The sequence below is a fragment of the Anolis sagrei genome, chromosome 2, assembly GCF_037176765.1.
Source record: "Anolis sagrei isolate rAnoSag1 chromosome 2, rAnoSag1.mat, whole genome shotgun sequence".
In the NCBI taxonomy this organism is placed as follows: Eukaryota; Metazoa; Chordata; class Lepidosauria; order Squamata; family Dactyloidae; genus Anolis; species Anolis sagrei.
In genome coordinates, this window is record NC_090022.1 from 104,469,286 (window position 1) to 104,492,581 (window position 23,296).

Genomic DNA, 23,296 nt, shown 5'->3' on the forward strand with positions numbered 1-23,296 from the left:
CAAGCAAGTCAAGCACACACGTTACCTCTGATTTCTCCAGGTATCCTGTCTAAATCCCCAGACCGTGCAAAGGGAAAGGACATGCAAATGGCAAGTTGCATCAACTGTAGTATCCAAATCAGAACATATCCAAATAATTTTGTCTAATAACAGTTGTGCAAACTGTTCATAGTAGGCTATATTGGATTGTGTTTATTTTTTGTTATGCCCCAGAAAGTAATGGGCCCTAGACTACATGGCAAAGCTCTGTCAGACAACACAGTACAGAACTGTGGTGGAAGATAACGCCTACCATATAATAGGCTCTGGTCTATGTTTAATTGGATTTTTCCACGTTTACCATGACTTTCAGTCTAGTAACCATTTATAGTCATCTTCTGCTGTCTCAAAAGTGTTCCAGGAGTGAGCAAAAAGCCCTGATTGAGGCAAAACATTTCCTATTGGCTAAAGGAGCAGTGAGAAAAGCAGAGATGCAGTGGGTTTTCCAATGGGCTTACTCTTACCTTGGATTATTCAAGTTTATCACCCCGTTCCTCAGAGTGCCAGAGGAAGGGAGCAGCTACTGTAAATAGAACTTTATTTTTAAACAGAAATAATTTAATTACCATGCTGCCTCCCCATTACATGTTCCTCACTTGATGTGAATGGGTAGGTTTAGAGAATATGGACCTAGCTACCTCATCTTGACCAAGTCAATGGCAGAACATGGCAATTCCAGTTATTTACCAGAGCACAATTCACTCTCCACAGCAAAGCATCCATCAGTACTGCCCTTCTCACTTTGCAAAAAACACCCTGAAATAGGTTTTGGCTGACCTTTCCCTGCCTTTCCCAGGGTAATGGGTCCCAGAAGTAATCTTTCTTGCTCCTAAAGTCATCTACTGAACATATCAGACAACAAAACGTCCATGTATGTGCAGAATCTCTATTTGCTTTGATAGATTAGACTTATTAACAGGTCTATTCATGCATGGCAAAAGTAGTTGAGTAGAACCTTAAGAAAACTTTCCATTGCATGAAACATTCACCTTTTTATATACTTTTCTTATGCAGACATATGGTTTTTAATATACTTTTCACAACAGGCTTTATTTCTGAAGTGCTCCCCCTTTATCTATTATCTATTTATCAGGACTTCAGTTATGCCATTGCATTTATACTTATGCATTGTTGTCTGCATGTGGCACTTGGAGTGCTTCTGTGAGCTGCCCCAAGTCCCTTTGGGGAGATGGTGGCAGGGTACAAATAAAGATGGTGGTGATATTCAGTGGATAAAGTAGGTACATCCACACATTTACACATTACATTTCTTCTAACACATCCTTGAATATTGGACCCAATACAGCCAAATGTCACTGATTACAGTGGAGGAATGAGTTATTGTCAGTCAGTGAGTTATCCTGTCATTTCATTTTGAAGGTTTTTATATCAGGGATAGGGTGTATAGTTACTGTATATAATTGACCATTGTAGATCATGGTCCCATTACATTACACACATGTTATTTTGTAATCAAGATGTGGGACCTCTGAGCTTGAATGCAAAGATCAGGTGGACAATCATTATTTTTCAACCCTTTGAATGTTAATGTATTATACTGTATTTTAATCAGTGGATCAGCAGATGCAAGACTGCTATAAAAGGAGTTGCTTACGGAATATTATGCCAAGAATCCATTTCCATTTTAACTGATTTGGCACTTGTTTGATACCTGCAGCACAATACGCACAAACACAGTGATTTTCATACAAATGTTTTATTAAAAATACATCCCTGCATGCCCCCCTTAATGGAATCATATCAAAAATACAAAGAAAAATATGAAACCCCAAAGAAACAGTGTTTTGTTTGTCATAATACATCAAGGACCCCTGGCAGCCTCATTAAAAATATTTGTAAGTGGTTAAGACCTGCAATCCTATGGACTCTTAACAGGGCATAAACCACACTTAAATGTGTAATGTTTATTGCTGGATTAGCATGGACAGGGCTGTATTGCAAGACTGCTGAATGTCTGTCTCATCTAGACCAGGAGTAGGTAAACTGTAGGCCTCAGAGGAATTCAAAAGCTTTTTGCAATGTTTAGTCTTCTGACTAGTATATTCCATCCACAATGGGTAGGGAAAACAGAGACAGAGAGAATTAAAAAGAAATAGATTGGGTTTCTTCATCCTCTTTTCTCTCTGGCTCTGCCCATTACTAGTCCTTTTACTCAACACCAGAAAACTCCAGGGGAGACTACTGAACACAGCAGAAAACATTCTTCTTTTATGCTTTGCAGTACTACATTCGGAATATAAAAGGGGTACATGTATTAAATTTAGGCAGTTAAAAACTCATGCTTCATTTACACTACTACAGTGGAAAAAGAAAATACACAAAGAAATGTAAAACAAACAGCCAGCTTTAGAGGATTTCCCCCCAGTTGCACATCATTATTGACACCCTCCCTATCAACTCAAAACCGCCCCTGGATTTTAGGTACATTGACTTTGTTCTAATGTTGTTAAACAGACACCGTTTTGTCTTCCAACTCACATATATGACAGACAACTCACATACACGACAGACAGGCAGAACATTTTATGAGAGAACTACATCAGGAGAAAAATTGCCTCCAGAACATGGCTATATAGCCCGGAAAAACCTACAACAACCCAGTGATCCCGGCCATGAAAGCCTTCGACAATACATTATTCCAACAAGGTTTACTACCTGCACCTGTCCAGCTGTGAGCAGAGTTTTATAACTTTCATTTTTAAAAAACAAAAAAAAAACATTATGAGTTCTGAAACAGATCCAAACAGTAATTCAGATATTTTTTCTTCCTCCTCATATCTTTACATATTAAGAGGGAAGCTGCAGGACAGCTGAAAGATGGGCAAAGATAGATTCATGTGTGAGAGAGAGAGAGAATGAGAAAGAGACAATGAATAACTTCTTGGATGTCTGCCTTTTCCCACACTTTCCCCCTTTAATCTCATTTTACACTGAACCCATCAGATTATACATACATACTTCAGAAGGAAGCAGCTGATATCTTGTGTTTCAATCCAAATGGTATTAAAATACTTATTAAGGGCTGGAACATGCCTCCTATTTTCAGTTAAGCAAGGCAGTATAACTGACACCAGTTAATGAATATTATTTCTATATTTTTATTCATATTTTGCACATGCATTGCACTATGATGGCAAAACAATTAAAATATAACTTTTTCCAAGAGAGGTACATTAAGTTATCATTATGTTCTGTTTCAATGGCAGAAAGTATTTAACCAGGGATATTTCCACTGACTCATGTGGAATTTTAAATAATGTGCTCTTTTTGTACAAAGCCTAAGACAAGTAGAAAATCTTCTGAAGGTTAGAACTGTATAAGCACAGCCTAAAGTCACTGTGCCATGAAAGAAAACTTTAGGTTTGTCTAGAAATTTGACTAACAAAGTACCAAAGGTGTGGAGTTGATGTTTTTTCTATTTCCCTTTGTATTCTTATACTTTTCTCTCATAAGGCCTGCCTTTCCCCCTTACACTTCAGTTCCTTCTCTTGTATACAGACTATTATTTGCAGCAAGGCTGTTGTAGAAACTGGTGTTGAATTGATTGAGAACCGAACTGCTGTAGCCGAGGTGACTAGAGGGCATGGGATTGGACCATTCTCCATTGCCATGAGCAGGGATGTTGGAAAGAGGAGAGTATGAGTTGAATCCTACCATATTCTGTCCCAATTTGTCACCAGTGTCAGTGTTAAGTCCTAGAGGCACAGAGCGGCTCACTGAATTGGACCCATTCACATAAGCCGTCATACTGGACAGAAAGTTGTTGAGGCAAGGAGCGGCAGAAGAGGGTGGTGGAGATCTCTTTTCAGGAGAGGTCTCAGTGCCAGACGAGGAGTTTTCTAACATGTCTTGATGTTCTGCTGCTTTGGGGCTTCCACTGAGGGCACTGTCCTCCGACTTGTCAGAAGCAAGAGATGCTGTGCTGGCACTGCAGTCAGACTTCTTCTTCCTCTTCCGCCTAAAGTTTCCATTGTCAAACATCTTCTCACAGTTTGGATCTAGAGTCCAGTAATTGCCTTTCCCTGTTAGAACAAGAGCAACAGAACACAAATATAATCTCAGCCAACAAAGAGCTGGTTCTCAGGGCATTTTTTGGCAAGGAGTCAGAAAAAGCAATACTGTAGGTGACACCCTCTTCTCTTTCTTTTTTTAAAGAGATCAAATGAAAAGACAGACTCCTACTGACTGTTCTTATTCAAATATGCCCGTATCCTGACAGCCAAGCCCTGCCCAGGGTGCCCTTAGGTAAAACTGATCTTCCCTAGAGTTTTTGCTTATCAGACGTAAGAGCCCACTCCACCCCATGGCATTTTTTACAGACCCCCTAATTAGCATCAGAAAAATTCACTTGAGACAAGACAGTATTTGACCTCAGGCAAGACAACCGGGTGGATGCCAGTAAGTATTCTCCTTGTCATTCAATAAGAAATTAAAAGAAGCTACAGTTAGGTAAAATAACCCTGAAAAGCGAAGTTATTGCGGAATTGGACAACATTAAACAAAGCTAGGCAATCCAAGTAACTAGAGAAAGAACTAAGGCTAGATCACCCCAAGATTATAGTGAAAACTGATAGAGTTTATACTGCCCTGTGTATTTAAAATACAAGGTAAAGCTTTACAAGGCTTAGTTCACCTATCAGTGCCTATGAGCAAAGTACTATTAAAAGTGGACTGAACAAGGAATTTCCTAATTGCGAGCATTCTCAGTGGCTTCCAGGAAAGGCATTTTAACCATTGGAAGGTAAAGAGATTTGTTGTGAGCACAAATTGATATTGATGTTTTGTTTGGGGTTTTTTGGGGGAAAAAACTTTAAAGGAACAGGTTAGTTTATTTTGTTGCAGGTGTATACTCATTGCAATTTTAATAACTGCACAAACAGCTATAGTTTTAGGATATTCCTAACTACTAAGGGATGTGGATTTTGCCCACATCTAGTAAAGGATCTAGTAAAGGATGAGAGAAGCATTCTTAATTGTATTCTTACAATGAAGGCTACACAGAAAAGAAAATGGGCTCTGTCATTGCTAGCAGTGAAACTGCATTATACTCTGGTGCAGAAATAGATACCTTAACTTTCATGATAGTCCCTGGCTCTCTTGTGATAGGAAGAGGAGCAAGGAAGCCTTCTTACCTGGGTCATCTTCATCCCGAGGCACCTTCTTGAAACAATCATTGAGAGACAGATTGTGGCGTATGGAATTCTGCCACCCAGCTTTGCTTTTGTTGTAGAAGGGAAAGTTGTCAGCAACATACTGGTAGATTTGGCTGAGTGTCAGCCTCTTGTCTGGAGCTCCGTGGATGGCCATGGCAATGAGTGCTGAATAGGAGTAAGGTGGCCTCACCAGCTTCATCAGCTCTTCTTGAGATGGCATCTGGAGCCAGCCCATTTCATTCCCAGTCAAGCCGTGCATGTTGGGCAAGAGCTGCCTTTGCATTCCATAGGATGGTGGGATGTACGGACTGCCATTGAAGCCTGGGAGGTAAGATGGAGCATTGATGGAGGGTCCATTTAAACACAAGTAAGGGTTGGGTGTAGCATTGTAGTCCCCTGTCTCAAAGTTTGTAGGCCTCTGTGGGCTAGGAACATTCTGGGGGTGAAAAAAGTTCTCATAGTAGATGTTCATTTCAGGAGGTTCCTGGCCGATGTTTGGAAATTGTGGGCTGCAGCGTGGTGGTGAGTGTATTTGTGGATCAAATGAGCTCATAATCTAGCTCTGGCAGTTGACCAAGTTACAGCACACCTGTGTTACTCCTTTCCCCAAGACAGGTGCATCACCTGAGCTAGCTAGCTCTAGTACTTATACACCTGTCCATGTTTAGGTTTACTTTTCAGGCTCAGCCTAGTGGATCCTGATAGGCTGGAGATCTGGTGATATCCCCTTTTGGAATGCTGACAGCCCACACTAGTAATAGATGTCACATTAACCAAATTCAAAAGTTACAACTGTTTATCTTTTTAAATGAATGGAGGAATTTTCCACTGCTCTGACTGACAGTAAGAAAGCTGAAAATCACTGGCACATAAAGTTGATTGCAGTTAGATTTTTTTCTCAACTTCAGTTAGACACAATAGCAAATGTAAAGTGAAATACAATTGATATACTGTGTATAGTTAATTATATATGTTAAATAATATACTATTTCATGGGTCTTAATACTGTTTACATTGTGGAATACACTTTTGAAAAAATCCTTCTAAGAATATTTTCAGTCTGACAATTGCTTTTATTAAGGCGGTCAGAAAAGTTACTTTCTTGGACTACATTCTCCAGCCACCCCACAAAAGAAAAGAATACTGCTTTTTCAAGTAACTCTTTTGAACTCTGGAAATGAGCTGCTGCAGTGAGAAACAATTCCTTTGGAACAACATGCTTGAACAATATTTGGAAACTGCATTACCAGTAAAACAGCCCTTTGCAAGGTTACTCAGAGGTAACTCTCAGAATGTTGAAGAGGGCTAATTGGGTTGTAAATCACTCCTTTAATTGTTAATTCTCATGTACTCCTGCCTCAGTCCCACCATCAAAGGGAAACAGTCATGAGGCAATGCCTCTGACATTTGGAGCAGTGGCCAAATCAAATTAGGTCCACTGCTCTAAATGTGGGGACAAAGAAATGATCGTTTAAATATAGTAAGCTCTTTGATGGTTTCAGCAACTGCATGACTTGCAACCAAAATTCCTCTGAGCCTTGATGTCTGCTTCCTATATAAAGATTTAAGACACCACAGGTTTCCAGCCAACAAAAAGATGGCACTTTTAGCCCATCTTTTATTTAGGAAGACTGAAGTTCTAGTGATACAATGTCAGTTCTACATGTGGTTGGTTACAAATGAGATGTGGAGTCCAATAATATTGGGAGGGCCACACATTACTCTCAAACAAACTTCTACATGCTGAAAAAAAACCCCAGTATCTGTTGAATTTCCCTTTGTATGCCACCTTTGATCATCACCAAAATTGAGGACATTGTAACAAATAACAAAGATCTTTTTTTTTGTTTTAGAGAGAAGTAAGCAAATGGAGCACATGTGTTTTGGCAGGCAGAGTTTGACTAGATTTGGAAACAGAATAAAATAATAATAATAATAATAATAATAATAATAATAATAATAATCCAATGTGCCACAAATACCATCTGCCTGCAACAAAGAACTGGTGGGATCACAAGCCTGAAAAAGTTACAGAAAATGAACATGTCAAACTTCTCTGGGACTTCCGAATTCAGACAGGCGGTTTTGGAGCACAATATTCCTGACCTCACAATCATGTTAAAAAACAAAGTATGGATTGTTGATGTTGCAATCCCAGGTGACAGCAGGATTGAAGAGAAACAACTGGAAAAGTTGACACAATATGCAGATTTAAAGATCGAACTGCAAAGACTCTGGCATAAGCCAGTCAAGGTGGTCCCAGTGGTGATCGGCACACTGGGTGCAGTGCCTAAAGACCTTGGCCTGCACTTAAACACAATCAGCACTGACAAAATTACCATCTGCCAGCTGCAGAAGACCACCTTACTGGGATCTGCACGCATTATTCACCGATATATCACACAGTCCTAGACACTAGGGAAGTGTCCAACGTGCGATCCAATGCAACAGCCAGAAGAGTGATCTTGTTTGCTGTGGACTCATCTTGTTGTGTTTCAAATAATAATAATCCACTCTCATCTCTTAAAAATGATTCATTGTATTGCTAAAAGCAATACAATGTGTAATTAAAAATCTATAACATATAAACATTAAAATAGAATTCAACCTGACACTATTAAAAGTAAATAGTGAAAAACCATTTAAAGGCTATTAAAAATCATAAAACCTTTCTTCTTTAAAAGTCTGCCTCCAGGGAAAAGTCTGCCATTCAGACTTCCCTAGGAAGGGAGTTTTAAAGTCGAGGGGCAGCCACTGAGAAGGTCTTCTCTTGCGTTTCCATGAATGTGCTTGTAATGGAGGTTGGGCTAAGACTCTAAGGGCCTGTGCAGGCTCATATCAAGAGATACCATCAGCCAAATAGCCTGGACTAGAGATGTATAGTGCTTTATAGGTCATACTCAGCACTCTGAATTAATTTTTGCTGAATTAAAATCAATTTTAGATCTCTAATTCTAACTTATTTTGGGGTATCTGGCACAAACAAAATCACAATGAAGGCACTAAATCAAGTCTGATCTTGGAAGCTATGCAGTGCCTGGCCTGGTTAGCATTTGGAAGGGAGACCATCGAGAAATAATGAGTGCTTTAAGTTGTATGTCATAGCAATGCAATGACAAACTACTACTCAGTATTTCTTGCTTATGAAAATCCACTAAAGATGAGGAATGGGAGCGGGGGCAGCATAACATGTCTCAAGGCAAGAGAGGACTTGAAGACACAAACAAACACATGCAGCTGTGTATATTGTGCTTCCATATGTAAAATAAAGTAAAAAGGGAAGTAACTTGGCTATTTATATGTAGCAGGCCCGTAGCCAGGATTTTGATTCGGGGGGGGGGGGGGGAGCTGAGTTTGATTCAAGGGGGGGGGGCGTTGAGTCTGAGTGAAAGAGGGTCTATTCTAGCAAACCTTTTGTATCATTACCCCAATACCCCCATGCATATGGGATATATTGAGCATGGTGCTCAGATCATGATATGAATAAACATAACAATTTAAATAATGTACCAGTAAAGGCCTTCTCGCGGACCACCATGAGAATTTGGGGGGGGGGGCTGAAGCCCCCCAAGCCCCCCTCCCTGGCTACATGCCTGATAATGTAGCAACTTCTTACATCAACAAGGGCATAATGAAGCTACATCCAATATAATGTAAAGAAATTTTATGTTCTGTTTTTAGGTGCCTTGTCCCATGTGTAAGCCTCTCCGAGTCTCTTAGGGGAGATGGTGGCGGGATACGTGAATAAAGCTGTTCTTTATCTTCTTATTATTCTTATTCTTATTATTAAGAAAGAAGTTATGATAATTAGTACTTTTATATATTACTGTTAGTATTCAATTTATTTTTTACTTATAAAACCTTATGGCAAACCTATCATGAGGTTTTCTTGGCAAGACTTGTTCATGGGGCCTGCCTTTACAACTTCCCCAAGGTTAACCAGTGGATTTCCATGTCTGAGAGTTTGTTTGTTTGTTTGGTTTTTTTTTGGGGGGGGGGGGACCTTCCTTTTCAGGCATGTAACTGCCTTTTGTGCAGAAAGCAGGATTTTGGAGTGGGGTGGCCAAGATCCTGCATTTCCGAGGTGCCAGAGAGCAGAGTGCTGAGACATGATATTCACAGAGCGCTTCCCTATAATGGAGTTCCTTGAGAAGCTAGAGAGTCCCATCGGGGACCTGAGACAACTGTTTGTCTCAGAAACACATCAGTCAGGAAGCTGACAGCTTTTTGAGGTCATGCCAAGTCATTCATGACCATAAATGTGAATGCCCAACAATTAGGAGTACCTGAATCTCTCTTGCTATATTGTAATGCTGAACTTGAATATGTATGTATGTATCTTCAGGTCACCTGTCAACATAGGACATCTCCAATAATTTCCTAGGGTTTTCTTAAGCAAGGAATGCTCAGGAGTGGTCTTCTTCTGAAATATAGCCTACAACACCTGGTTCCTGGATAGTCTCAATCTGAGGATACCAAGGGCCCTTCCACACAGCCCTATATCCCAGAATATCAAGATGGAAAATCCCATAATATCAGCTTTGAATTGGATCATCTGAGTCCACACTCAGTTAATGTGGGATTTTCTACCTTGATATTCTGGGATATAGGTCTCTGTGGAAGGGCCCCAAGAGGACTGTTTACTTTCTTCTACATTAAGAAGAAAACTACTCTAATTATTTCTCCTTACATACAAGTATGGGATAGTCAAGGATTTTCACTGCTACAATAAAGTTTTCTTTTAAAAATTCCTGAGATACTAGTTCTATAGTGCACCTGTGGTCACCTAAAGTGTCTTTTCTCGGTTCCTCCAAGAACAGGCAGGCTGTGATGTGTTATTTCCCCCCTTGAAGGCTGACCGGACATGAGAAGGTCAGAAAAGAGCTCTGTCATACTGCAGGAACAAATGAATTGGTACAGAGATGCTGTAGCACAGGATGAGATATGAAATTTCCTTTTGTGATAGTGAATTAAAGAGCAGTTGTGAAGTGCATTTCATAGGAAGTTCCAATAACATAAAAGATGGGATTTTGTGCAAAGTTTGGAAGAGTTATTTTTTTCAGCTACCACTCATGGAATTCCTCAGTTATTGTTGCCATCTAGAAGAATGCTAGACTAGCTGACTCCAGATCTAAGAGAATGAATTGCATGGCTGAAGTCCTCTGCACCCAAACCCCCTGTTTATGGGAAAACAATCTTCAGCTGTCCTCAAAGGTAACTAGAGAACTTACCTTCGAGTACAGATGAACAGTGTTTTTTTCTGCTTTACAGGTTGTCTTTGCACACAGGTCAAGTTTCAATCAGAAAAAAAACTACATATGCATTCTAGGGCTTGGAGGAAATAATTATTTTTGTTTCTACCATATTTGCATTTTTAAAAGCCAACATTCCTTAATTCTAAATATGCAGTTTGCAAATAACAGGAAATTCCTTAAAGCAAAAGGCAACAAATGAAATTATCCTGCATTTGCAGCTAGCACATTCAAATAAGCACAGCTGACTTAGCATAGACCATACCCTCTAACTAATGTGCACATTGTCACTGCTCCCTAACTAGAGATATAGTGCTTTTTGTACATCCCCCCCCCCCCATTTCCTAACTTTGTCATCTGGCTTCAGCACTATACCCATCAGCCCTATCCTTGCAAATTATTTGCACCAGGCCTGCCACCTGAGCTCACAACTTTGACTCAGAACTCAGACCATTGGTGGGTTTGCTCGATGATTGTTATATATTATATTATGTGTGGTTTGTTTTATATTGTTTAGATTGTTTTATGAATATTATTGTGTTATATTTTAACCATGTTAAATTCAGGCTTGTCCCCATGTAAGCCGTCCTGAGTCCCTTTGGGGAGATGGAGGCAGGGTACAAAAATAAAGTTATAATAATAATATTATTATTAGTTCCTCCGCATTGCTAGCTTTTCCCATATTGACCACACTGATGTTGCTTGGTCACATGCGTCCTGTTTTCATCTGTTAAGTGATGATAGGTATGACAACGAGCTGCTAAAGATGAGGAATTGGGGAGTGAGGAAGAGCAGCATAACGTATCTGGTAGCACAGCACCCATCAAGACATCTGAATAAAATAGAAATGCTAAATCTCAAACCTTGGCCCAAGATTGATTTATCTGTCAGCTTCACTTTCTTCCACACTTCAAATGTTTTGAGCTCCATGTCCTTTCCTTTTAAAACATGCACCCATTTTACAAATTGCAACTTATTCTTATTATTAAAAACATGAAAGAAATTTGATTTTAACATGGCACAATTCTGGAAAACAAAAGTAAAATCAATCGATTTCTTGCCTCCTACTCTTGGAATGCACAAAGATGTTGTTTGACTGAAATACAGCTGGCCAGTTTGCCAGCCAGATAGTTCCCTTGTGAGTACATCTGAAACCCTTTCCTCTATTTTCAAAAAGGAATTTTGATGTGGATGCATTCATCTGTCCAATTTGCCACCTCTGATCTGGAATAGTCTGTGTCAGGACTTTAGAGTTCTTCAGACTGTAGGTCACCTTCTCATTGTCAAATTCTCTTAACATCTTCCTTCGGTGCTGAATAGGTTTTCAGTTACTTCAGTCACTTATTTTATTTGCATTCATTATCAACAATAAGTGGCAGGGAGAACTTGCCTGTTCTTTCTGAGCTCCACATTTGCATAAAATCTGTTTAAGAAGAGACTCGCAAGTAATGAATGTGCCCAGCTTATAGATGAACTAACTAAGGTCAAAAGAAGGGGATCTTTCACAAGAATGCAGCTGGAATATTTGAGTGGGGGATGCATAATTCGTAAATAGTGAACTTGAAAGCTAGACAGGTGGAAAGCCTTCCAAAGGCTCCTTGTCATGTAAGTGAAAGTTCAGCCACATGTAGGCTTTGATGATTTAGCTTTGAATTGCTTATTCCCTGAGGCAGGGTGTCCTTATTTACAGTTAAAATAAAGTGAAACGGGTGTTTTCCATCCACAGGGTTTGTAAAGACGTGAGGGCTATGGCAGAGAGGGGGGGGGGGGAGCTGAAAGCTCTAGGACATTTAAAACATCTACACTATGCTAAGGCATCATATAACAAAGCAGAGCCCCTGTGGCCAGTACTATTCAGAATTTATTTGATAGTTTAGCTTTAAAATCCATGACATTGCACAGAAGAAAAGAGCCATTTCAAAGGTTTTTCCCTCCAACTCTAAAACTTATCTAGAAATCTCTCAATCCCTGTTTCCTGTTAAGTATATAGTAAAAAGGGAATGAACTCAACCTGGACAACTAAGTGTGTGTTAAGCAGAACTTGGCAGTAAACACATACATACACTAAACACATATGTACACTACAGCTTCCAGACTGCTCTGTCAGCATGACTAAAGGTTAGCTTCATTGAAGCAAATCTGGGAGTTGTAGTACAAAAGTTAACTTTCTAAGTTCTGGTACAGAGAAATATACATGAGCATTTCTTTATACTTTCCTGTCCGCAGAATTGCCCAGTTTTTTTCTGCAAAGTGAGCAGAAACCAGCTACATTTCCTTGTGTGTTATCATTTGCATCAAAGGACCTCATCACAAAGGTCCATGGATTCGCCACACATCGTGGTGAATCCATGGGCTCCCGGGTGGGGGGAAGCTGTTGCCCCACACCCTGCATTGTGCAACTTGTTTCCCCCCTCATCCCATGCAGGGAAGCATCACTGCCCAGCTTCCCCCCGCCCCCATTGCTGGTAAGACAACACAGAAAGGCTCCCATGTTGCCACTGGGGCAGCATACACCACGTGTGCATCATGTAATGGGCCCCATCCTGAAAGGGAAGCTCAAATGGCCAAGTAGCCCATCTAATGAGATCATAAGTGTTTGAATGCATAACATTAAAAGAAAAAAAATCTCAAACTTTGCTGTTTGTTTGTTGCTATTATGAGAATTAGCCCTTATTTATGTTACACTGTGTATCAGTTTTGAGGTTCAGGGCATTGACATTACTACAGGAAATACATTTATGAGGATTTTTTTTCACAACTGAATAGGATTTCCTGACCCAAATTGCTGCCTCTTTAATACACAGTTCCTTAAACTTCAGCGATAAAGAAGATGGTTAATTTGGACATAATCTTAATTATTTTTCTCCCCTCCCTACTCAGTTTCAAGAAGAATTAATGGTAATCTGTATAATAATGGCTCCACCCTTGCCTGAAGATGTGTTGGCATGGAACATGCTGCCTGGGAGTCTGGTGGAGTCTCCTTCTCAAGAGGTTTTTCAGGAGGGCAGATGGACATCTGCCAGGGGTTCTTTGATTGTTGGCCCTTCGTGGCCCTTTAAGGTCTCTTCAAACTCTATGATTCTAGCTTGTGGCTCTAAAGCAGAAGCAGTGCTAGGTCAAGCACTCTGATTTCTGTATCTTTCTTCCTTGCCCAAGCACAAGTTAGAGTACAATTCAATCAAAATTTATTATGCCGAATTCAAAATCCTTTGTGCTCTCTAATGGTGAAAGCACAACAATCTTGGCCCATGAGGCTTCAAGGGAGCCCCCTTTCTTCATTTTTTCATGAAGTTCTCTTCCCAGCCCCATGAAGGGAGATGGGATGGGAAACCCACTGTGCTGCACCTAAGGGCCTCCAAGCTCAGTGAGTCTTGTTCCTGCACAACCTTCCTCAGACGAGGAAAGGGAAAGAGATGGATAAAGCTGGCTTAGGCATCAAGAGAGTGCTTGAAGGGCACATAGGAAGAATGAAGCTGCCCTTTCACTTGACTAGAGACTTGTGGATCTTGCTGAGTCCTGTTTCCCCTTCCCTTGTTCAGCTGAAGCGCTAGCTGAGATCACTTCACCTTTCCCTCACCTTCCTTGACCAAAGCTGAGTGCATATAAATGCAAATCTGGAGTAGCATTTCTGTGGCAGCTAACAGCTATTTTGACAGTGGAACAGTGAATCCATTCTGGGTCTTAATTTTCAAGAAGTTGGGTTACTGATTTTATTTTGAAGGGGTATTCAACATTTGATAGTGTGATGAAGTGGTTTGAGCATTAGTCTGTGACTCTTGAATCTCCATTGTCCCATGAAATCCACTGGTTGACCTTGGACAAATGAATTTTTTCCAGTTTTATAGGAAGGCAGTGGCAACCCCCTTCTAAACAAAGCCTGCCAGAAAAATTCAGTTATAGATTCATCTTCAGGACCTCAATGGTAGGAAATGAGTTGAAGGCACACAATGCAACAATTTAGCCATTGAGAGCCAATTTGTGGTGTAATGACATGAGCATTGGTCTATGAATTTAATGACCAGGGTTCAGATCCTGACCTGGTCATGGAAACCTAATGGAAAGTTACATTGTCTTCAATAGCAAACCCTTTCTGAACAAATATTTCCAAGAAACACCCTGCGATAGGTTTGCCTTAGGGTCACCATAAGTCAGAAGAGACTTGAAGGCACATAATAACAATTATTCAACATTTTGGATAACTTCTCAATGCATCGGACTAAAATTCTGAGTGGATTCCCTTTGGAGGTACCAGTTGTGTCCTTTTCTCCTTCCCATTCTCCATAATTCTTTGTGCAATGTAAAAAATAGGGCTAGACGATGGTGTCTTAGCAATAAGACTTAGTGATAAAGGCCCAGGCCTTGACATTATTCATACATAGGTTCCTTAGGGGACCCTGGGAGCAATCCAGCCTCAGAGACTCATTCAGTTCCCCAAATCTTTTACATATTTCTACTTAGGAACTCAGTCACCTCATACGTCAAAAGGTAGAAAAATGCACGAGTAGTATTTCTTTTACCTTGAAGATAAATTGAGTTAAAACATATTTCCCTCACAAAATAAATTATATATTTTGACCAAGTTCAAATCAAGTTTGGACAAGGCAAACCTGGAGTTTGCACATATAATCTATTCAATTGTGTTTGTTCCAAATAGTGTAGGTGAATAGTTCCCTCTAGTGAGTGCTGCTGGAAGTGCTTTGGGAAAATGGGATAGGCAGGGCTGTGTATTTGAACTGTTAGGTTAGTTTTCATGTGGCTACAAACAGGTTCTCATATCACAATTTTTAGATTCAGGGAGGTTCCCTCATGTCTACACAAATGCACAGAAACACATTTTTACATCAGTGATTAATATAACAAATGGCATTTTCACAAGATGTAGTGAGAGTATCTTTTCATCTGGTATGAAACACATCTCAGTGTTGTTCACACAGGATAGGGACAGAGATAAGTAAGTTGCCACGTACATAATAGCAAATGGAGGCTCTATGTTAAGGGCTTCAGCCCCTAAAATCATCCAGATGTAAGATAGCTAAGAAACTACTTAATCACCAGTTATGAAAATAGTTTTTCAAAACCCATAAAATACAGTATGGTTCAGGAACTGCTGTTCATAACCAGGTAGCTGATGTGTGCATTGTATTACCTGATATATATGCAATATTCACCCAGATCATTGCTTGGGATCTGAAAAAAAATGTACTTTAGGAATCAATGTAATGTCTGAAAACAGTATCAGCCAATGCTGGGTTTGAATTTATATTCTTTTTATTTTTGAAAAAAAACTGGCATATGTACTATATGGAAATGTAACATGTGAAATGTATATTTTATGATGCTTCACTCTTCAGACTTATCCTGTGTTAATGGCTCGTTGGGGTGCATTGGCTGGGGCTGCAGTTAAGGGAATGAGAATACAAATTCCCATTTCTAAAAACATTATTTTAAAAATGCAGAATTTAAAAGTAAATGTAAACCCAACTGCATCTTTCAATGGAAAAACATCTCCATATACACCATTATGTGCATTTTTGACAGAAATATTTAAGCACCGGTATTTCAGCACTCCTGTACCGTATTCTATAAAGCTCCCACGCAATCTGCATTCTGAAAAGCAAGGAAAATCTTTCCCCTTCAGCTGGACTATTCAGTCTTCCTGAAAAAGTGGGGCGCAAGCAACTGGCACATCTTCCTTCCAGTGCTGCAAACTTCAAACCAACTTAGCAGGTATTACACCTAAAAGGAGGCCTAAAAGGGGCTGTAAGTTAAAGAGAAGGAGAACATTGTAATTCGACTGCAGTGGGGGAACGTGTTTGGGATAAATGTGCCCCTTCAACAGGCTCACGTTGTTGCTGAGATAGTCCTCTCCATCTCCCTCTTCCCTCAGGCCTGAAACACGCCCATATTTCTAGCTCTTCCATTTATTTCCCTCAGGCAGAATGTAGCAGATGGTTGTCCCTTTTATTGATATACCTTTGCTTGTACTCTGGCTATAATCCAATGTAAATGTGATGTCAGGCCAAGCAAAGAAGCATTTCCTCTGAGCTTGTTCTGGCTTTGCCTATGTATGCAGTTTTGTTTATTTATTTATTTACTGTATTTGTATACCGCCTTTCTCAGCCAATCGGCGACTCAAGGCGGTTTCCAACAAATCAGTATACATAAAACATAATATAGACAAAAACATTAAACAGTATAAGACATGACAAAAGCAGTAAAAACAACATCATCAGTGTCTCATTTTTCTCAAGCATTGTCCAGTTCCATTGTCAGGTCATTAGATTTCCTATATTAGCTACTCTGTATTTGTAAACGCTTGCTCGAATAGCCACGTTTTAACTTGCCTCCGGAATGTCAAGAGGGAGGGAACAGATCTGATCTCCCTAGGGAGGGTGTTCCATAGCCGAGGGGCCACCACTGAGAAGGCCCTGTCTCTTGTCCCCACCAAATGTGCTTGTGACGAAGGCGGGACTGAGAGCAAGGCCTCCCCAGATGATCTTAAAGTACTCAGTGATTCATAAGGGGAGATATGTTCGGACAGGTAAGTTGGGCCAGAACCGTTTAGGGCTTTATAGGCCAAAGCCAGCACTTTGAATTGGTCCCGGTACCAAACTGTCAGCCAGTGGAGCTGGCACAACAAGGGGGTTGTATGCTCCTCGAGCGCCGCTCCTGTTAACAACCTGGCTGCGGTTCATTGGACTAGATGAAGCTTCCGCATCATCTTCAAAGGCAACCCCACATAGAGAGTGTTGTAACCAGAGCGTGGACTACCGTGGCCAAGTCAGACTTTCCAAGGTACGGGCGCAGCTGGTGCACAAGTTTTAACTGTGCAAATGCTCCCCTGGTCATCTCCAAGACCTGAGGTTCCAGGCTCAGCAATGAGTCCAGGATCACACCCAAGCTGCAAACCTGCGTCTTCAGGGGGAGTATAACCCCATCCAACACAGGCTGTAACCCTATGCCCTGTTTGGCCTTGTGGCTGACCAGGAGTACCTCTATCTTGTCTGGATTCAATTTCAATTTGTTTGCCCTCATCCAGACCGTCACAGCAGCCAAACACCAATTCAGAACCTGGACAACAGGTGTCTCCCAACAACACCTTCTGGGTGCGACCCTCCAGAAAGGACCAGAAAGGACCAGAGCCACTGTAAAACAGTGCCCCCCAGGCCTATTCCATCGAGGTGTCCCAGAAGGATACCGTGGTCAACAGTATCGAAGGCCGCTGAGAGGTCCAGCAGAACCAACAGAGATACATTTCCCCTGTCTAGCTCCCAGCGTAGATCACCAACTAAGGTGACCAATGCTGTCTCGGTCCCATGTCCCAGTCTAAAGCCAGACTGTGCCAGATCCAGATAATCCGTGTCTTCCAAGAATACGTGGAGTTGTGAGGCCACCACACGTTCCAGGACTTTGCCCAAAAAGGGGAGATTGGAAAAAGGCCGATAGTTGACGAATTGAGTGGGGTCCAGTGATGGTTTTTTCAACAGCGGTTTTATTACAGCTTGTTTTAAGGTTGCTGGAATGTTGCCTTCCCGAAGGGAGGCATTAACCACCACCTTCACCCACTCGGCCAATCCCCCTCTGGCCTCCTTTAGAAGCCAGGATGGGCAGGGGTCTAGGATGCCTGTGGTCACTCTCATTCCTCCAAGTATCTTGTCCACATCCTTGGGTTTCACCAATTGAAATGAATCCATCAAAACCAGACAAGCAGATGCTCGTGTTACATTCTCAGAGACTGCTGTTAACATGGTGTCCAGACCAGAACGGATCAAAGCGACTTTGTCCACGAAGAACCAAGCAAAAGCTTCACCGCGGGCTGCTGAGTTGTCAGTGCTCCCATCCTGAGTTGTGGGATTTAATAGGCCTCTGACAACTCGAAACAGCTCCGCCGGACGGTTCTTAATGGATGCAATATTGGCCGCAAAGAAATATTTCTTTGTGGCCTTTATTGCTGCAGCATATGCCATAAAGGCCACAAACCATGTTCAATTTGGCTCACTTGGATCCAAACACCACATGCTCTCTAGTTCCCTCTTCCTTCGCTTCATCGCTGCCAACTCCTTGTTGAACCAAGGAGCTGGTTTAGCTCGGCTACTTGAGAGGGGACGTTGTGGAGCGATCATATCTATTGCCCTGGCCATCTCCCCATTCCAGAGAGTGATCAGAGCATCAACAGAATCACCTACCGAGGTGGCAGGAAACTCCCCAAGAGCCATCAGGAAACCCTCCGGATCCATAAGCCTCCTGGGGTGGACCATCTTAATGGGTCCTCCACCCCTGCAGAGGTTAGTAGGTGCAGTGAGCCTAAACCTGATCAGGTAGTGGTCAGTTCATGGCAATGGAGCAATAGTCAGCTCCTTTATACCACCACCATCCCCCCATCCCTGGCAGAAAACCAAATCTAATGTATGTCCAGCACTGTGAGTAGGGCCAGTTACTAATTGGGACAGCCCCATGGTCACCATGGAAGACATGATTTCTGAGCCGCTCCTGATAAGGTGGCCTCGGTGTGGATGTTGAAGTCCCCCAGCACAATGAGCCGTTGGGACTCCAACGCCAGGCTTGAGACCACCCCGGCTAGCTCAGGTAGGGAGACTGAAGTGCAGCGAGGTGGACAGTACACTAACAGAATCCCTATTCTGTCCCGGTCACCTACTTTCAGGTGGACACATTCAAAATTGGTTGACTGCAGGATGGGGCACCTGGTCAGGGAGATGGAATCCCTATAGACCACTGCAACCCCTCCTTCCCGCCCTCCGGATTCGGCTGGTGCTGCACGGAGAAACCTGGTGGGCAAAGCTGGGTTAGATTTACACCTCCAGCCTCCTCCAACCAGGTCTCCATTATGCATGCCAGATCTGCCTGCCCATCCAGAATTAAATCCTGGATGAAAGCTGTTTTTCCGTTGACAGATCTGGCGTTCAACAGCACCACCTTTAATCCGGAGAGACTGCCATCCTGGATACTCCAATTTACCATGTCAGGAGACCGATTTGGAACTACTAATGTTGTTTCATGATCCCTAGGCCAAATTGATTGTCTCCTTTTCCCGTATCTCCCCCTTCCCATTACTACTCTTATAGGGACCCCCCGACCAATGGAACATCCACCTCCTGAGGTATGTTGCATATTCCTGTCTTCAACCCATGATTCAATGATGGCTGATAGGTTTGATGATATTTCGTTTCATATTAACCCTCCCATCCATTCATTTCCCAGTCCCGCCCTGCAATTTCCGGACCTCTCCAGCCTGCTCCCGTCCTCAGTCCCCTCACAAAGTTTAAGGCCACAATCCTCTTGCTGACTTAACTGCGGTGTAGATAAAGTTACATTCGTTGTCCCAGTTTTTTCCTTCCGTGTTTCTCCTTGGTCCTCAGTTTTCTTCATTCTCTGAAAACTGAGTTCAACCAGCAAAGGTAGTTTATACTCAGTTAACTCATCTAGGGCAAAAGAATAGAAGGGGATGGAATATTTCCCTTCCCAGTACACCCAGGCAATAGCAAACTCCTGCAGCCTCTCCTAGCTCAAAAAAATGTGGCATCTTGGCCACACTCTGCTGTTGCTTGGCTACATGCATTGAGTTTTCGTGTGTCCCAGTTTTCTTCAGTTTTCATCAGAGGGCACACAATTATGTAGGTTGCTGGACTTTTTCAGGAAATAGTCATATCCTGTTCAGGGTGACGCAAGCTCTTTGATGCTGCTGTGAACATAGAAATGCTCAGCTGAGGAGGTTCTTATGTTCCTGAGTGATAGATTTGGGTAACTGCTGTGCAATTCAAGAAACCATGTCCCTGTTGGCAGCTGAGGTATTTACACCTTCATAATTTTATACTATGCAAATGATAAGTAGGATTTCAACCGGTATGTGCCAGAGCCCTAGCATGTGTGGCACGAGAATATTATTTTTACACTTGCTGTTGCTCAATGTTCAGTTTAAATATGAGATGCTTAATGACTGAAATGCCACAAAGGCATGTTCTACTTGCTCATCCTCAGTCACACAAAAGTAAACCTGGCTCCAGAGGAAATTATTATCTGTGGTGGCCAAGTAGAATAACCAATTAGAAGCAGAATGGATCAAACAAAGACAAGAATCATCCATTTATTGGGAAAATGGATGGGAAAAAACCCTTGTGCCACTGGAAAGTGTAAAGATGCCACCATGTTTTCCCACTAGAATCCAGCAATTCTGTTTGCTAGCAGAACATAGAGACTTTTCCACTTTTTGCTGCTTTTCCTTAGTGTTATGTACACAGAGAATATACTGCCTACTTACACTAGCCTACACCTTTTAATTACCATAAAGAAAATAGCTTCTTTCTTTTCTTTTTCTTTTTTTTAAAAAACAACAGGATTTTTACAATGCATTTGTCTTCACCCATGGTATATGCCTGCAAATTCCACAGTACTTTAAAATTCCATTGCTACAGACCATATTACAACTCTCTAGGAAGATTGTTTGATCACAAAACGCCAGTCAGCAGACTTTTGATCTGGATGGAAGAACGATTTCGTCCCTTAAAATAAACCTAAAAACAGTAGAGTGCTCAGTTTAGCAGAGACTGATGCAATATTGATTTCTTTCTGCAAGAAACCTAAATGTTCTAGTTCAGTGTTTCTCAACCTGGGGGTCAGAATCCCTGGGGGGTTGCGAGGGGTTGTCAGAGAAGTCACCAAAGATCATAAGGAAACACAGTATTTTCTGTTGGTCATGGAGTTCTGTGTGGGAAGTTTGGCCCAATATATTGTTGGTGGAGTTCAGAATGCTCTTTGATTGTAGATGAACTATAAATCCTAGCAACTACAACGTCCACATGTCAAGGTCTATTTTCCCCAAACTCCACCAGTGTTCACATTTGGGCATATTGAGTATTCGTACCAAGTTTAGTCCAGATCCATTATTGTTTGAGTCCATAGTGCTTTCTGGATGTAGGTGAACTAGAACTCCAAATCTCAAGGTCAATGCCCACCAAACCCTTAGAGTATTTTATCTTGGTCATGGGAGTTCTATGTGCCAAGTTTGGTTCAATTCCATCATTGGTGGAGTTCAGAATGCTATCTGATTGTAGATGAACTATAAATTTCCAAATGTCAAAATCAATCCCACCCCCCAACTCCACCAGTATTCAAATTTAGGCGTATTGGGTATTTGTGCCAAATTTGGTCTAGTGAATGAAAATACGTCCTGCATATCAGATATTTACATTATGATTTCTAACAGTAGCAAAATTACAGTTATGAAGTAGCAATAAAAATAACTTTATGGTTGGAGGTCACCACAACACGAGAAACTGTATTAAGGGGTCGCAGCATTAGGAAGGTTAAGAACCGCTGCTTTAGTTAATGCGCTATTGTGGATCCTAATATACAGATATACATTATCAGAAAATAATACTTTAATTGACAAATTAACCAATTGATTTTGTGAGTTTATTATACATTAATGTTTGAATATATCTATTTATAAATATATAACTAGATATATTTATATATCAAAAGGGAAAGTTTCAATTCTTGAGTAGTGTAAACCTAAAAATCTGTCAAGTAGAAAACAAATGTGGTTGACTAAATTCTTATTAGAACTTAATTTACTATTAAATTCCACTGATTTTAATTGTATTTTCCTACATTTATTTGTAACTTCTGCCATCTTTTGCCTTCGAATTCTGTGCCTAACTTAGATGGAAAATGCTCTTTACCACACAGAAACTGTGAATTCAAGATAAAATGCATTATAACTTAAAACTGACTTTTTGACAAAACTTCAAAGGATTCTTTGCATTGGTCTCTGTAATTGTGCATATTTCATTCATAAATCAATTGGTACTTGGTGGTGAAATTTGCATTAAAAGTTATGGACACACCATTAGGGATGGCATTTGAGGCTTGAATCACCCAAACCATCTGTTGTACTTAACAATGTATTTAAAAACCTTTAAAGCATATCCAGTGTATACACCATTTTCATGCACTCCTTCCTTCTCTGTTGTTTTCTGAATAATCATATTCCAGCAATTTCTTGTGAATCAGATGCTGAATGGTAAGCCAACAATTGCATACATTTTACTAATTTTTTCTTATTTGTGTTGAATTTTAAAGGTGTGGTCACAAAAATGAAAGAGATAAAAAAATAGAGGGAAAAAAGAAAAGAGAAGAATACATAGATATGAACATGGACTAGAAAAATGCATTGATATAAGTAGAACACATCCCGAAAAATGCATTTTCTTGAAATTGATGTCTGTTTCTACAAGTTACATAGGTATTCAAGCATAGTTAAAGGAGAAGCAGCTCTGGCCATTGAATGAGAAATAGTCAATTTTAACATTGCTAGTTTAAAATATTTATAGGTGGAATTCACTAAAACAGTTATGAATATAGAGTTAATGCTGCAGTCAAATTGCTGACAAGGGCTGGTTATAGGGTACACGAAATTCCCTTGATGAAATAGCTTCACTGGTAATCAATACATTTCCAGGCGAATTCAAAGTGTTCATGATTTATAAAGCCCCATACGGCTTGGGTCTAGACGAGCTGGAACACCATATCTCCCTGTAATGAGCCTGCACAACTTTAGATCTCCTGAAGAGTGCTTTCTCTTGGTTCTGCCAGCACCACAGGAATGGTTGACCAGGAACTGGGGCAGAGCATTCCCGGGATATTGGGATACAGCATAGTAGAGTTGGAAGAGACCATAAGCAGCACCTAGCCTAACCATTTGCCATGTAGAAATATACAGCCGTGGTATTGATGGGTAGTTACCCAGCTTCTTTTCAAAAAACATCCACAGAATGCAGGAAGTCATAGATTAAATTTTGGATGTCTCCAAAT

At 41.0% G+C, this 23,296-nt stretch overlaps 1 protein-coding gene and 1 long non-coding RNA gene across 3 annotated transcripts in view; one reads left to right on the forward strand and one right to left on the reverse strand.

Moving 5' to 3' along the window:
- Positions 1 to 3,528: 3,528 nt before the first annotated feature.
- On the reverse strand, positions 3,529 to 5,766 carry FOXI1 (forkhead box I1). 2 transcript variants are annotated; one of them, XM_060765029.2, is made up of 2 exons: positions 5,196 to 5,766; positions 3,529 to 3,803 (listed from the first exon to the last, which is right to left on the reverse strand). In XM_060765029.2, the coding sequence occupies exons 1-2, from the start codon at positions 5,764 to 5,766 to the stop codon at positions 3,529 to 3,531; spliced, it is 846 nt and encodes a 281-aa protein (XP_060621012.2). The 2 variants fall into 2 exon arrangements, with proteins under 2 accessions (XP_060621012.2, XP_060621011.2); XM_060765028.2 differs by having other exon boundaries at positions 3,529 to 4,082; positions 5,193 to 5,766.
- The window catches only part of LOC132768785 (uncharacterized), a 39,183-nt gene continuing 20,321 nt past the window's right edge, over positions 4,435 to 23,296 (forward strand). The window contains exon 1 of the long non-coding RNA XR_009630746.2: positions 4,435 to 4,458. This is a non-coding gene — a long non-coding RNA (uncharacterized lncRNA). The remainder of the gene's footprint in view (positions 4,459 to 23,296) is intronic.

Bases quoted from the DNA above. Each gene is read 5' to 3' on its own strand.
- FOXI1 (XM_060765028.2), bottom strand. From the start codon at position 5,766: ATGAGCTCATTTGATCCACAAATACACTCACCACCACGCTGCAGCCCA. The intron at 4,083-5,192 runs GTAAGAAGGCTT...TTGTTCTAACAG, and splicing joins TCGGGATGAAGATGACCCAG to GGAAAGGCAATTACTGGACT.